At 37.1% G+C, this 15,270-nt stretch overlaps 1 protein-coding gene across 14 annotated transcripts in view; it reads left to right on the top strand.

The window, feature by feature from the left end:
* Positions 1-15,270, top strand: part of MIPOL1 (mirror-image polydactyly 1) — a 341,984-nt gene that overhangs the window by 81,005 nt on the left and 245,709 nt on the right. For all 14 annotated transcript variants that reach the window (XM_089309338.1, XM_051822776.3, XM_089309337.1 and 11 more), the window contains one exon: positions 9,773-9,902. In XM_089309338.1, the coding sequence (XP_089165464.1) occupies positions 9,773-9,902 (130 nt within the window). The remainder of the gene's footprint in view (positions 1-9,772; positions 9,903-15,270) is intronic.

The raw sequence follows: 15,270 nt of genomic DNA, 5'->3' as shown, positions 1-15,270 counted from the left end.
GCCAAATACTCATAACAGCTAGATCTGAGTCAGGCTAAAACCAGGAGCCTAGGACTTAATCCAGGCCTCCAAAATGAGTGGCAGAGACTCAAGTACTTGGGCTATCATCTAGTGCTTTCCAGACATATTAGCAGGAAACAGAATTGGAAGACATTATGGAATAGCAGGGACTTGAACAAGGCATGCTTGTCCTCCATATTACTTTTTAAATCAGAAAGGGATTTTTTATATAGAAGATGATTGTATAAAATAAATTCTAGGATATTAAATTAAATTCAGCCATTATGATGTTAAAAATACAAGCTTCAAACGTTTGCCATCTATTTTAAAATTTCTAATAAACAAATTATGCAAAAAGATAAAATATATTTTTAAAGAAATTAAAAGATATTCCATAATATTTGTGGTTCTGATTTATTTACGAGGTAGTTTCATAAAACACTAATTATTATTATTATATTTGCAAGGGATCCATTTGACATTATAACTCTCAGAAAAAAAGCTTTACTCCTCAAGAAAAGCTTTAATCTTAGATATTTATAGAATTTCAGATTCTCCCATATTTGGAAAATGATTGTCCTTTATGAGACTATTGACTATATTTGGTACTTAGAATTTTGGAACATGAATTATATTCAGTGATTATTTGATATATTTAAAATTCTAATTGATTTTTTCCCTCTCTTCAGTTCACACATTTATATTTACATAAGTACCACAGGATGTTAACAAACAGATTCTTTTTCCTAAGAAATGTCTATCCTCCAAATTATGTTATTTAGAGAATCATGATCCAATGTTTAAACTAGAATGTTTTCCAATATACTGTCTCACTCCAACTGTATTTTAAAAGTAGTTTGAAATGTGTAGAATATGGGTCTGTCAATAGACTTGGGTTCTACTAAGAAAATATGTACTCTGCCTTGACTCAATAAACTCATGCTTGGTATGGTTCAGCTTCTTCATATTTACTCTTGCTCATATTAGAAAACAATTAGCTTACTAAACAAATTTGAGTATTTGGTGGGGGTTTGTGGGTGATCCTCTCTGAATCTTTCTCATTTGACTAAGAATTATAGGATATTTGATAACCGTGTTTAAAAATGGAGATATCCAAATATTATTGTAAACACCCAATGATTTGTTTTACCTACAATATAAGTATTTTACTTGGTTGGCTTACATAGTAGCTAATAATATTTGTTAATGTAATTTAACTGCTGTGAACCTTTACTGAACAAATATTGAAATTTATTCAAGTCAAAGAAAGTGAATCTCTAATGACTTTTGTTAAAGCTTCTATTTAATAGTTAAGGAGAAAAGTTTGTATGACATACGAGATGCAATTAACAGTAGATTTTACATTTAATAAAAAGAAAGAAGCATGCGTATTTGCTTTATTCATTCCATCATAATTTGCATTAGAGCTGTGGGTGTTTAATGAGCAAATTCCAACTAAAATGCTATATTGATTTTCTAGTGAACTTTGTAATAGTCATCTACCTTGGAAAAGCTCAGTGTTTACAATTAAGTTTTCTTTACTAAAAATGTTTGAGAGTTGCATATTGATCCTTTAAAAGTACTGAATTCTAGAAAGAATCAGGTTTTTTATAACCAACAAATTTCACATATAACCTAGTAGATGTTAAAAATAATTATGCAATAATATCTTATTATTGAAAAACTTTCATCTGTAAATTTCTAAGTTTTCTCTGTGTATATCCATATGCATCTTTTCTTACACTAAAATTAATCTTAGAAAACTTAAATAATGATGATCTCTTTGTTTTATGTTCTCTTTTGAATATAAACATCTCTGGATTTGCAAGAACATGATAAAGGAAAACTGTTTTCTCTTGATCACACAAGAACAAATAAACCGTATGTGTAAAGTATTTACCTTAAGCATAGAGACAATTAGACTTAATAAAGTCATTGATATTGCTTGCTTTACAACTTTCAGCAGAAGCTAGTGTGTCTAGTGAAATACAACTAACAGTACATTTCACTTTATAAAAATCTGTTCACACTTTAAATGCCAACACTTCCCATCGTCTCTGTAAAGTTTAGGAATTAGCATTTTAAGTATTCAGTATGCCAAAGTACTTAGGGGAATATAAAATCCTTATCATATATCATATATGTAATCATTAGTGTTATACACATTATGTGATAATCTGCATTTATGTTACAATTTAGCATTATTTTGTGCATCCTGTTTGACCTACAAATTGGAAGCTTTTTTTAATGTAAAAATATTTGGGGGCCAGCACTGTAGCATAGTGTGTAAAGCACTGACATCCCGTATGGACTCCAGTTCAAATCCTGGCTGCTCCACGTCTGATCCAGTTCCCTGCTGATGGCCTGAAAAAGCAGTAGAAGATGGTCCAAGTTTTTGGGCTCCTGTACTCACGTGGGAGACCTGGAAGAAGCTCCTGGCTCCTCACTTCGCATCGTCTCAGCTCTGGTCATTGCGGTCATTTAGGGAGTGAACCAGCAGGAGTGACCTGGCGGATGGAAGACCTCTCTCTCTCTCTCTCTCTCTCTCTCTCTCTCTCCCCCTTGCAAGTAAATAAATAAATCTTGAAAGAAAGAAAAGAAAAAGTCCAAAAGGGAAGAATTTTTTGAATTGGATTTTTATATAAATGGGCTAAGTTAATCAAAATGATTTTATCAATATGTCCAAGAATTTAAGTCACATTGCAAGTCTGTAGGTTGAGTATGGTACCACTACTGTTAGAATGGAACTAGAGTTTGTTAAGGATCCACTTTATTTAAGAGCTTTCATGTGTTGCCTAATTTGATTTTTCTTTTTCTTTTTTTTTAAAATTTTATTATTTATTTGAAAGAGTTACACAGAGAGAGGAGAGGCAGAGTGAGAGAGAGAGAGAGAGAGAGAGAGAGAGAAATCTCCCATCCCCTGGTTCACTCCCCAATTGGCCGAAACGGCCGGAGCTGCGCTGATCCAAAGCCAGGAGCCAGGAGCTTCTTCTGGGTCTCCCACACGGGTGCAGGGTCCCAAGGACTTGGGCTATCTTCTACTGCTTTCCCAGGCCATAGCAGAGAGCTGGATGGGAAGTGGAGCAGCTGGGTCTCAAACCAGCGCCCATATGGGATGCCGGTGCTTCAGGCCAGAGCGTTAACCCGCTGTGCCACAGCGCCGGCCCCTGATTTTTCTTAATGACCCTAAATAGTGGTAATATATTTATTTTATATGCCTGGTCTGCTACTAGCATAATTTAAAAAATTTAAACAATGTTGCTGAAACTCAGTATCTTGGATCTGAATCAAGCCTGTTATCCTCTCTTATACCATTCCTGCTTTTCATATCATAGAAGATTTATCATGTTTTTTTTTTTTTTCTTTTTAAGATTTTAAAAATTTACTTGAATGGTAGAGCGACAGAGAGGATGAGTCAGAGAACTATCTAGTCAGAACCTATCTGCTGGCCGGCGCCGTGGCTCACTAGGCTAATCCTCCGCCTTGCGGCACCGGCACTCCAGATTCTAGTCTCGGTCAGGGTGCCGGATTCTGTCCCGGTTGCCCCTCTTCCAGGCCAGCTCTCTGCTGTGGTCCGGGAGTGCAGTGGAGGATGGCCTAAGTACTTGGGCCCTGCACCCCATGGGAGACCAGGAAAAGTCCCTGGCTCCTGCCATCAGATCAGCGCGGTGTGCTGGCCGCAGCACGCCGGCCGCAGCGGCCATTACAGGGTGAACCAACAGCAAAGGAAGACCTTTCTCTGTGTCTCTCTGTCTCTCTCTCACTGTCCACTCTGCCTGTCAAAAAAAAAAAAAAAAAAAAAAAAAAAAAAAAAAAAAACAACCCTATCTGCTGGTTCACTCTCCAAAATGGTCATAATGGCCAGGACTACAGGACTAGGACAGGCTGAAGCCAGTAGCCAGGAACTCCATCCCACTCTCTTTTGTAGGTTGCACGGGCCCCAGTACTTGGGCCATCTTCTGCTGTTCTCCCAGGCACATTATGAGGTAGCTAGACTGGAAGCAGAGCAACCAAGACCCCAACCACTAATAAGGGATTCCTGTCAGGTGGTGGCTTAACTTGCTGTGCCGCAATGCTGCCCTATTCATGTTAATTTTTTCTAAGCTGTTATGGTTGTCTATCCTGGAAGGAGATTATATACAATTAAAAAGGGAAAGTAAAATTCATTTTTATGTACTACATTCTGGACACAAATTTATTTATATACAGAGTAATGAATTGCCATATGGTAGCAGAATCATATTGCCATAGTCACATAGCAGTAATGATAATGCTTTTTAAAAAGAGATACGATGGCCGGCGGTGCTGTGGTGCAGCGGGTTAACACCCTGGCCTGAAGCGCCAGCATCCTATATGGCCGCTGGTTCGAGACCCAGCTGCTCCACTTCCCATCTAGCTCTCTGCTACAGCCTAGGAAAGCAGTAGAAGATGGCTGAAGTCCTTAGGCCCCTGCACCTGTGTGGGAGACCTGAAAGAAGCTCCTGGCTCCTGGCTTCAGATTGGCGCAGCTCCGGCCGTTGCAGCCGATTGGGGAGTGAACCATCAGATGGAAAACCTCTCTGTCTGTGTAACTTTGACTTTCAAATAAACAAATAAATCTTTAAAAAATAAAAAGAGATACAAAGTATAAACAATGTATAGATCATGTATCATTCCTTCCAAAATCTGTGTTCATACAAATTTTTCTTTTTTTTAAAAAAAATTATTTGTTTGAAAGGCAGAGTTACTGAGAAGGACAGACTGAGAAATTTTTCCTTCCACTGGTTCACTCCCCATATGGCTGCAACAACTGAGCTGGGCTAGTCTGATACCAGGAGCCAGGAGCTTCATCTGTGTCTTCCACCTGGCTCAGAGGCCCAAGCACTTGGACCATCTTCTACTACTTTCCCATGCACTTTAGCAGGGAGCTGAATTGGAAGTGAAGCAGCCAGGACTCGAACTGGTACCCATATTGAATGCCTTTTTCACAGGCAGCAACTTTACCTGCTATACCACAACTGTGCCACAACTCTGGCCCCTCAGCAACCTTGTACAAATTTTCTGATTAACCCTTTCTAAGCTGTTTAGTAAAAGCATTTTTATTTTATGCATGTGAATATCCTGTTGTTGCAATGCAGTTTATCATATATTTTGTTTTCCATTTATTTGCTAATAGAAATGTGAGTCAATTCTAGTTTTGGGCTATTATATATAAAGATGTTATGAATATTTGTATTTAAGTATTTGTATGGACATGTGCTATAACTTATGTTGGTAATATGGTAGGAGTATATTTCATTTTGTTAAAGAAAGTGAGTGACACACTAGTTTTACTATCTTATATTCACATCAGCATTGTATAAAATTCAGTTGTTCTATAACACTTGGTGTGGTTAGTCTTTAATTTTAATCAATGAAGTAGATATGAGGTGTTACTACAATTTTAATTTGTATTTCCTTAGTTTTAAGCACCTCTGTTTTTATTTACTATTTGTGTCTCGGTCTTTTGCACCTTTAAAAATTTGCATTGTTCCTTTATTACTGCATTTTAAAAATTTAAAGAATTATGGTCTGGGGTGGGTGTTTGGTGCATTGGTAAAGTTACCACTTGTCATATGCACATCCTATATTGCAATCTCTAGGTTCATGTCCCAGCTCTACTCTGCATTTCAGCTTCTGATAATGTACACCCTGGAAGGCAGCAGGTGATGGCTCAATTAGTTAGGTACCTGCCACCCATGTAGGAAATCCAGATTGAGTTCCTCTCTCCCGGTCTTGGTCAGGCCCAACCATGGCTATTGTCGGCATTTGGGGAGTGAACCAGATCTCTCTCTCTTTCTATTTCTATCTTTTTGCCTTTCAAATAAACATTTTTAAAAGATTCATTTACTTATTTGAATGAATTACAGAGAAAAAAATGAGAGAAAGAGAGATCTTCCATCTGCTGGTTCACTTCCCAAATGGCCACAATGACTGGGGCTGGGCTTCTTCCAGGTCTCCCATGGGGGTGGCAGGGGGCCCAAGAACTTGGGCCTTCTTCCACTGCTTTTCTCAGGCTATCAACTGGGAGTTCACTTGGAAGTACAGCACCTGTTACTCAAACCAGCACCCATATGGCTTTACCCACTACACCACAATGCTGGACCCTCAAATAAGTATTTTTAAAAATTATGTTCTTGATGCAATCCTTTATTATATGTATATTTACAATTGCATTTTTCCAATTTTTGGCTTTTCTTTTCATTTTCTTATCACTGAATTTTAGAAGTCCAGACATTTTTACTTGAATTAAATCTGAATTCAATTTATCATTTTTTAAAAATAAATCATTCTCAGCTATTATAGTTAAGAAATCTTTGTTTACCTGAAATCACAGGTGTGTTCTCTTGTGTTTTCTTCCAGAAGTTTTGTAGTTTTAGATTTTGCATTATATCTGTGATTCATTTTGTGTAATACAAGTTGTTTCCCATTCAGAAATCCATCAAAATTAACACATTTACAAACCAAGAAGAGGAAAACTATATAATCTTTTCAAATATAGATTCTAACATAAATTCTAACAACTTCAGTGAGCTTTGGTAACTGACATCTGTTAAGTGCTTTTTCAAATATATGTTGATGAATTTATGAATATAACATTCATAGTATTCTGTTTGTAGTATCTATAGGATCTGTAACAGTGTTACCTCATTCATTATTGATATGCATATATTTCTGTCTTCATTTGTTCCTGATCAGTCTGACTAGAAGTTTATTAAGTTCATTGATTTCAAAGTTAGATTTTTATGTCATTGATTTTCTGTATTTTTTGTTTCAATTTTTGTTGATTTCTGTTTCTTTATTATTTTCTTCCTTCTGGATGCTTTGGATTTGTTTACCTCTTTTCTAGTTTCTTGAGGTGTAAAATGATTTGAGAGCTTCTTTCCAATGCATTCATTCAATATTATACGTTTCTCTCTAGACATTTCTTTAGCTACATCACACGGATCTTTGTATATTGCATTTTCATTTTTATTCACAATGTTTTCTAATTTCTCCTGAGACTCTGGCACTGATCCATGGATTAGTCAGAAATACATTACTTAATAAACAAGTATTTGGTGGTTTACTTATTTTTTTTTAAAGATTTGTTTGTTTATTTGAGAGGCAGAGTTATAGACAGAAGTAGAGACACAGAGAGAGGTCTTCCATCTGCTGGTTCACTCCCCAAATGGCTGCAACAGCCAGAGCTAGGCTGATCTGAAGCCAGGAGCAAGGAGCTTCTTCCACATGGGTGCAGGGACCCAAGCACTTGAGCTATCTTCCACTACTTTCCCAGGCCATTAGCAGAGAGCTGGATCAGAGGTGAAGCAGCTGGGACTTGAACCTGCGCTTATATGGGATGCCAACACCACAAATGGAGGCTTAACCTTCTACACTACAGCAGCAGCCCCCAGTGGTTTATTTTTTATAAATTTATTTTCTATTTTAATTCCAATATTATCAAAAAACTCTCTAGGTATGATTTCAATTCTTCTAAATTTTTGAGATTTCATTTTTTTTTTTTTTTTTTTACAGGCAGAGTGGACAGTGAGAGAGAGAGACAGGGAGAAAGGTCTTCCTTTGCCGTTGGTTCACCCTCCAATGGCCCCCGCGGCCGGCGCGCTGCGGCCGGCGCACCGCGCTGATCCGATGGCAGGAGCCAGGAGCCAGGTGCTTTTCCTGGTCTCCCATGGGGTGCAGGGCCCAAGCACCTGGGCCATCCTCCACTGCACTCCCTGGCCACAGCAGAGAGCTGGCCTGGAAGAGGGGCAACTGGGACAGAATCCGGCGCCCCGACCGGGACTAGAACCCGGTGTGCCGGCGCCGCTAGGCGGAGGATTAGCCTAGTGAGCCGCGGCGCCGGCGAGATTTCATTATTTTTAAAATTTTCATTATGTGGAGGACAGAGAGACCGAGATATATTGTATACAATTGTACACTCCCCATTGTCGACAGTAGCCAAGGTTGGGCTCAGCTGAACCCAGGAGGCTGAAACTCAGTCTGTATTTCCTCTTTGGTGACAGGTACCCGATTACTTTAGCTGTCATCTTTGCTTCCCATGGCATGCATTAGCAGTAAGCTGGAATCTAAAATGCAGCCAAGACTTGAATCCAGACACTCAAATATAGGATTTGAGCTTCCCAATTTGTATCTTCTTTGTTTTTGTTTTTGAAGATTTATTAATTTGAAAGGCAGAGTTACAGAGAAAAGAGAGAGAGAAAGAGAGAGAGCGAGTGCAAGAGCACTTTCTTCCATTGATTCAGCCCCCAAATAGCTTGGGCCATTCTCTGCTGCTTTCCTCAGCACATTAGCAGGGAGCTGGATACAAAGTGAATCTAGCCAGAACTCGAATTGGCACCAGTATGGGATTTGGCAATACAGGCATAATTTAACCTACTTTGCCACAATGCCAGCTCCACCCTCCCCGCCCAAGCTGGATCTTAACTTCTATACCAAATGCCCACCCTAATGTTTAATTTGTGATCGAAGATTTGATGTATTTTGCTTAATTTACAATGTTTCCTTAAAAAGAATGTATTGAACCATTTCAATTATATATTGAACCATTTCATTATACATTTTTTTCTTTTTTATGCCCTATTATGGAAAACATATAATTGGTTTAGTCTCAGGTTTTGTTTTCTTTTTACCATTTATAATTTAGGTAGTACAATAATAGCTATATTAACTAATTATGTATTAATCTATAACAAGCCTTAGGCATGAACGTAATGTTTCCATAAGCAGAAGAATATTTCAAATGTATTTCATGCTTATTTTGTGGTTTGACAATGTAAATTGATTTATTGATTCTGGTCTTTGAGTCTCTTTTTGTCCAACATTGAAGTGATACTTTTGAAATAACATAAGATATCAAGTATACAAACAGTAGAAATTATGCTTAAGAAATTATAATTTCAGATAATAGCAAAACCCCCCATATAATGTTGCATAAATCTGGTTGATGCCATTTGTAGTACAGTCTGTCTTGATGGTGCTGCTTGCTCTATGCGGATGTGTAGTGCTGAATTAGCCCACTTTGCCCCTTTGTGTTCTTCTGTAATCCATTGCCTTTCTTCCTCTCTCCTTCCCACTGAGATTAGTACTATCTTAAATGTGGTGTTTATTATTTCTGTGGTCTCTTCATTATCCTTACTAACTTATTCATAGATGGTAGGTAGAAGTGATTTATGTTGCAGCTTGCTACTTTTGCCAACTTTTTGTTTTGAGTATTTGCCCTTGTGTTTATAGTTAATTTATTTTAAATTCTGGATAGTATTCCATTCTGAATGTAGAATAAATTATTTATTGCTGCTCATCATGTGGATTGGTATTATTTCTAAGATTTTGCTATTGTAAGCAATGCTGTAGTAGTATTTTTATACATGTTTCTGTTTACACTTGTGTAAGAATTTCTCTAGGCTGCATGAAAAAGGAGATTTGCTAGGTTATAACTTAGGCACATCTTGAACTTCAATAAACCTTATTGAATTGCTCTTCAATTATTTGTAAAAATATATATGCCTATTTGCAATATCTTTGAGAGTTTTCTTAATTTCATGTCATTGGTAATTTTGGACCTTTTAACTTTTCCTCTTATTGTGGGAATGAAATGACATTTAATTTTGCAATTTTATCTATTAAAACAATGTTTTTTCAATCAATTGATACAAATTCAATTGAATAAAGATTTTTAAAATAATGAAATTATTTTTACTGAATATATGTGTTTTTCTTTTTTTCTCTGATTGTGGGTTACATATTTTGATAGCTCTCGTTGAAGAAGTGTATTTTGCACAGAGGGAACGTGATGAAGCTATTATGTCAAGACTACTGTTAGCCAATAAGGAGAGAGATGAAGCAATTGCCCGAGCCCAGCACATGGAAATGTCTCTAAAAGCGTATGTACACTTTTAAAATTGCATGATATTGGGAGCATTTGTAAAATTCATACATTATATGGTAGTTACATATTCAAAAATGTTACTCTTCTTGCATATTATACAAGGAAATTACATATTTTCCATAATCTTTTCTAAAACTTGAATGCTAGTAGTTTGCCTATCAGGAATAATAGTCAAAGAAAGAAAGAAAAAGAAATGCACCACACCTCCGGTTAATGACGTGTTTTTGCTTCATGGTTCTGTTACTGATGAGTATGTTTTTCCATACATTCCAGCGTCCTTCCTTTTTATACTTCTTGTATCCTCTCCTCCTGTTGTCACTTTTTAAATTTATTTCTGCTATCTGAATTCTTTCACTGCAATCTGCTTAATTCTCCTGTGTCTATTCTTCGCTATTTTTTACTTGTAAATCTTTGGCCTGGTGTTCTTAAAATTTAGTGACATGTGTAATAGGGTGGATCCCAGGAGTCTACACTTTTAACCAATAATCCATGTGTTTCTGATAAGTAAATGATAGTAAGATCTCTTGAGAAATGATTCTCTAGAAATAAATACTATTCTTTTCAGTTTTATTTATTTTTCAAGATTTATTTGAAAGATATAATGTATTATATAATGTAGAATATTTAAATATTATAAATAAATATTTAATGCTGATTAGCTGATACAGCGTATGTGCTCTGCACAATGTTGATAAGTAAATAATTGGCCGTACTTGAAAAACAATGCTTTAGGTATAAGTATTTTTCAGATTTATTTTTATTTACTTTTTTTTTTTTTTTTTTTTTTTTTTTTTGCAGAGAGACAGAGAGAAAGAGTTATAGACAGTGGTGTGAGAGAGAGACAGAGAGAAAGGTCTTCCTTCCGTTGGTTCACCCCCCAAAAGGCCGCTACTGCCGGCATGCTGCGCCAATCCAAAGCCAGGAGCCAGGTGCTTCCTCCTGGTCTCCCATGCTGGTGCTGGGCCCAAGGACTTGGGCCATCCTCCACTGCACTCCCGGGCCACAGCAGAGAGCTGGCCTGGAAGAGGAGCAACCGGGACAGAATCCGGCACTCCCTTCCCCCCGGACTAGAACCCGGGGTGCCAGCGCCGCAGGCAGAGGATTAGCCTAGTGAGCCTTGGCACCGACCTTTATTTACTTATTTTTAAAAGAGATTAATTTGAGAGAGAGAGAGAGAGAAATCGATCTTCTATCCACTAGTCCTTAACAGCTGGGTCTGGGCCAAATGGAAGCTAGGAACTCCTCCTGGATCTCCCAAGTGGGTTCCAGGAACTCAGGTACTTGAATCATCAACTCCTGGTTCCCAAGTCAGAAGCTGAGTAGCCAGGACTTGAACTAGCATGCTGATAAGGAATGTTGTCTCTGGAAGTTGCAACTTAACCTGCTGTGCCACAATGCCCACCAAACTTTTCAGATTTTAATGTACAATATAAATACTTGGGAAACCTGTTAGAATGTAGACTGTGGTTCATTATTTCTAGGATGGGACCAGAGATTCTGCCTTTTAACCATGTGTCAAAAGATATGAATGATGTTAGTCTACAGAATTTGCTTTAATAGAAAGGCCCTGCAGCATCAAGAAATATGTTACCTGTAAAGAGAATATAGTAAATGATGATCAGTGAATATTCTTAACTGTGTATTTGCTCTGTGCAGTGTTATGATAGCCTCTGTGGAGGATCAGAATAAAGTACTAATTAAACATGGTTCATTAGAGAGAAGACATAAATAATTAGCAATGTCTGTGTTCATATTGTGATTAGGAAATGTGATTTATTTCTTGTTTAGCTTAATGGCTTTTTTAAGATTGATAGAGACTCAGTATGAAACAATGAACAAGTTGAGAAATTAAAATAAAACAAAAAAGTAAAACCAAATTCCCCAATTCCTACTCCAAAATAATCATTCTTACCAACAGGCAAACATTACTCCAATATTTTCTCTTTATTTATGTATTCAAATATTGTTATCTAGAAGGATAGATGATTTATGGTTGAATAGATGTATCCATATAATTAATTTTTGAATTAATATTTATTTATATTATACATTAAAATCCATAGAATAATTCCAGTCACACTCTACATGCTTTTTAGTGTAAGAAACAGTGTGGCATTGAAGGGGAGAGCATGATCTTCAGATTTTGCCTTTCCTGCTTGCTCGCTGTACAGGCGTGGACATCTAACTTAGAGTCTCTGAGATTTAGTGTTTGGTTTCCAAATGGATGTACTAATGCCTAACTAACATGTTGTTATGAGGTTAAATGAATTACTAAATAATGTGAAGTATCTAATCTTAGCGTGTGTGTGCTACATAAGTGTTACTTGAATTTGATAGTCATAATCGATTGAAGTGAAACTGAAGAAAATTTTGAACAGCATGCAATGTTTTCTCTCAATATAATATATTGATTTCCTAAAGAGCTTTCTAATTTTAAGAAAAGAGACTATGGAAAACATTAAAATGTTTAAGTCATCAAATTTTTTTTAATACACTTTCTCAGTAAAGTAGTATCATTTGACCCTCGGGTATGAAATACAGAGGTAAGCACTTTTGTAGCTATTGTGAATGGGATTGATCTTAGAAGTTCTTTCTCAGCCATGGTATTGCCTGTGTATACAAAGGCTGTTGATTTTTGTGCATTGATTTTATATCCTGCTACTTTGCCAAACTCTTCTTTGATTTCCAATAGTCTCTTAGTAGAGTTCTTTGGGTCCCCTAAGTAAAGAATCATATCATCTGCAAAGAGGGATAGTTTGAGTTCTTCCTTCCCAATTTATATCCCTTTAATTTCTTTTTCTTGCCTAATAGCTCTGGCTAAAACTATATTGAATAGCAGTGGTGAGAGTGGACATCCCTGTCTGGTACCAGATCTCAGTGGAAATGCTTCCAACTTTTCCCCATTCAATAGGATGTTGGTTGTGGGCTTTTCATAAATTGCTTTGATTATATTGAGGAATGTTCCTTCCATACCCAGTTTGCTTAGAGTTTTCATCATGAAAGGGTGTTGTATTTTATCGAATGCTTTCTCTGCATCTATTGAGATAATCATATGGTTTTTCTTCTGCAGTCCGTTAATGTGGTGTATCACATTGATTGATTTGCGATGTTGAACCATCCCTGCATACCAGGGATAAATCCCACTTGGTCTGGGTGGATGATCTTTCTGATGTGTTGTTGCATTCTACTGGCCAGAATTTTATTGAGGATTTTTGCGTCTATGTTCATCAGGGATATTGGTCTGTAATTCTCTTTCAATGCTGCATCTTTTTCTGGCTTAGGAATTAAGGTGATGCTGGCTTCATAGAAAGAATTTGGGAGGATTCCCTCTTTTTCGATTGTTCTGAATAGTTTGAGAGGAATTGGAGTTAGTTCTTCTTTAAATGTCTGGTAGAATTCAGCAGTGAATCCATCTGGTCCTGGGTTTTTCTTTGTTGGGAGGGCCTTTATTACTGATTCATTTTCTGTCTCAGTTATGGGTCTGTTTAGGTTTTCTATTTCTTCTTGGTTCAATTTAGGTAGGTTACATGTGTCCAGGAATCTATCCATTTCTGATAGGTTTCCCTGTTTGCTGGCATACAAGTCCTTGTAGTAATTTCTGATGATTCTTTTTATTTCTGTGGTGTCTGTTGTTATATTTACTTTTTCATCTCTGATTTTATTGATTTGGGTCTTTTCTCTTCTCTTTTCAGTTAGTTGGGCCACTGGGGTGTCAGTTTTGTTTATTTTTTCAAAAAACCAGCTCCTCGTTTGGCTGATTTTTTGTAATGTTTTTTTTTTGGATTCAATCCTGTTGATTTCTTCTCTGATTTTGATTATTTCTCTTCTCCTACTAGATTTGGGTCTTGTTTGCTGCAGTTTTTCTAGGTCCTTGAGATGAATTGAAAGCTCATTTATTTGGTGCCTTTCCAATTTCTTGATGTATGCACCTATTGATATGAACTTTCCTCTTAACACTGCTTTTGCCATCTCCCATAAGTTTTGGTATGTTGTGCTGTTATCCTCATTTACTTCCAGAAAATTTTTGATTTCTCTTTTGATTTCTTCTGTGACCCATTGTTCATTCAGGAGCATGTTGTTCAATCTCCATGTGTTTGCGTATGCTTTAGGGATTCCTGAGTTGCTAATTTCCAACTTCATTCCTTTATGGTCTGAGAAGCTGCATGGTATGATTCTAATTCTTTTGAATTTGCTGAGACTTGCTTTATGGCCTAGTATGTGGTCAATCCTAGAGAAGGTTCCATGTTAGCTGTAGGATGAAAAGTTCTGTATATATCTGTTAGATCCATTTGGGCTATAGTGTCATTTAAATCTACTGTCTCCTTGTTGATCTTCTGTCCTCTTGATCTGTCTATTTCTGAGAGTGGAGTATTGAAGTCCCCCAGTACTATTGTATTGGGGTCTAAGTCTCCCTTTAAGTCCCTTAACAAATCTTTTAAATAAACCGGTGCCCTGTAATTAGGTGCATATACAATGATAATCATTATATCTTGCTGTTGAATTGATCCCTTAATCATTATATAATGCCCCTCTTTGTCTCTCCTAACAGTTTTTGTGGTAAAGTTTATGTTGTCCGATATTAAGATGACTACGCCTGCTCTTTTTTCATTTCTGTTGGCATGGTATATCTTTTTCCAGTCTTTCACTTTCAGTCTGTATGGATCTTTGTTGGAAAGATGCGTTTCTTGTATGCAGCAAATAGCTGAGTTTTGTTCCTTTACCCAATCAGCCAATCGGTGTCTTTTAACTGGATAGTTCAGGCCATTAACGTTCAATGTGACTATTGATAAATAGTAGCTTTGCCCTGCCATTTGCCAAAGATAGTCCGCTTTCTACATTTTCTTCACTAACATTACTTTAAAAATTATAAAACTTTTTTTAGTTTCTATAGTCATATTAGTTTATATAGCCAAAGTGCCATTTGTTACTTGTATTTAAAAAGATTGACAAGTCATTACTAGAACTTTTATCGTAGATGGCATTTTTTTTTGGCTTTTTAATACTACTTTTTATTGTTTGGACAGATGGAAACATGTTTCTGTATTAATAAAACAATGAAAAGGGGCCAGCACTGTGGCTTAGTGGGTAAAGCCACCGCCTGCAGTGCTGGCATCCCATATGGGCAGCAGTTCAAGTCCTGGCTGCTCTACTTCCAATCCAGCTCTCTGCTGTGGCCTGGGAAAGCAGTATAAGATGGCTCAAGTCCTTGGGCCCCTGCACCTGCCTGGGAGACCCGGAAGAAGCTCTTGGCTCCTGGCTTTGGATTGGCGCAGCTCGGCCATTGCAGCTAACTGGGGACTGAACCAGTGGATGGAGGGAAGACCTCTCTCTCTGCCTCATCTTCTCTCTCTGGAATTCTCTGA

Source organism: Oryctolagus cuniculus, chromosome 12 (genome assembly GCF_051225735.1).
Source record: "Oryctolagus cuniculus isolate XC-2025 breed Fujian yellow rabbit chromosome 12, ASM5122573v1, whole genome shotgun sequence".
Taxonomy (NCBI): Eukaryota; Metazoa; Chordata; class Mammalia; order Lagomorpha; family Leporidae; genus Oryctolagus; species Oryctolagus cuniculus.
The sequence above is the reverse complement of the archived record's forward strand: the minus strand, read 5'-3'. Positions and strand labels throughout refer to the sequence as shown.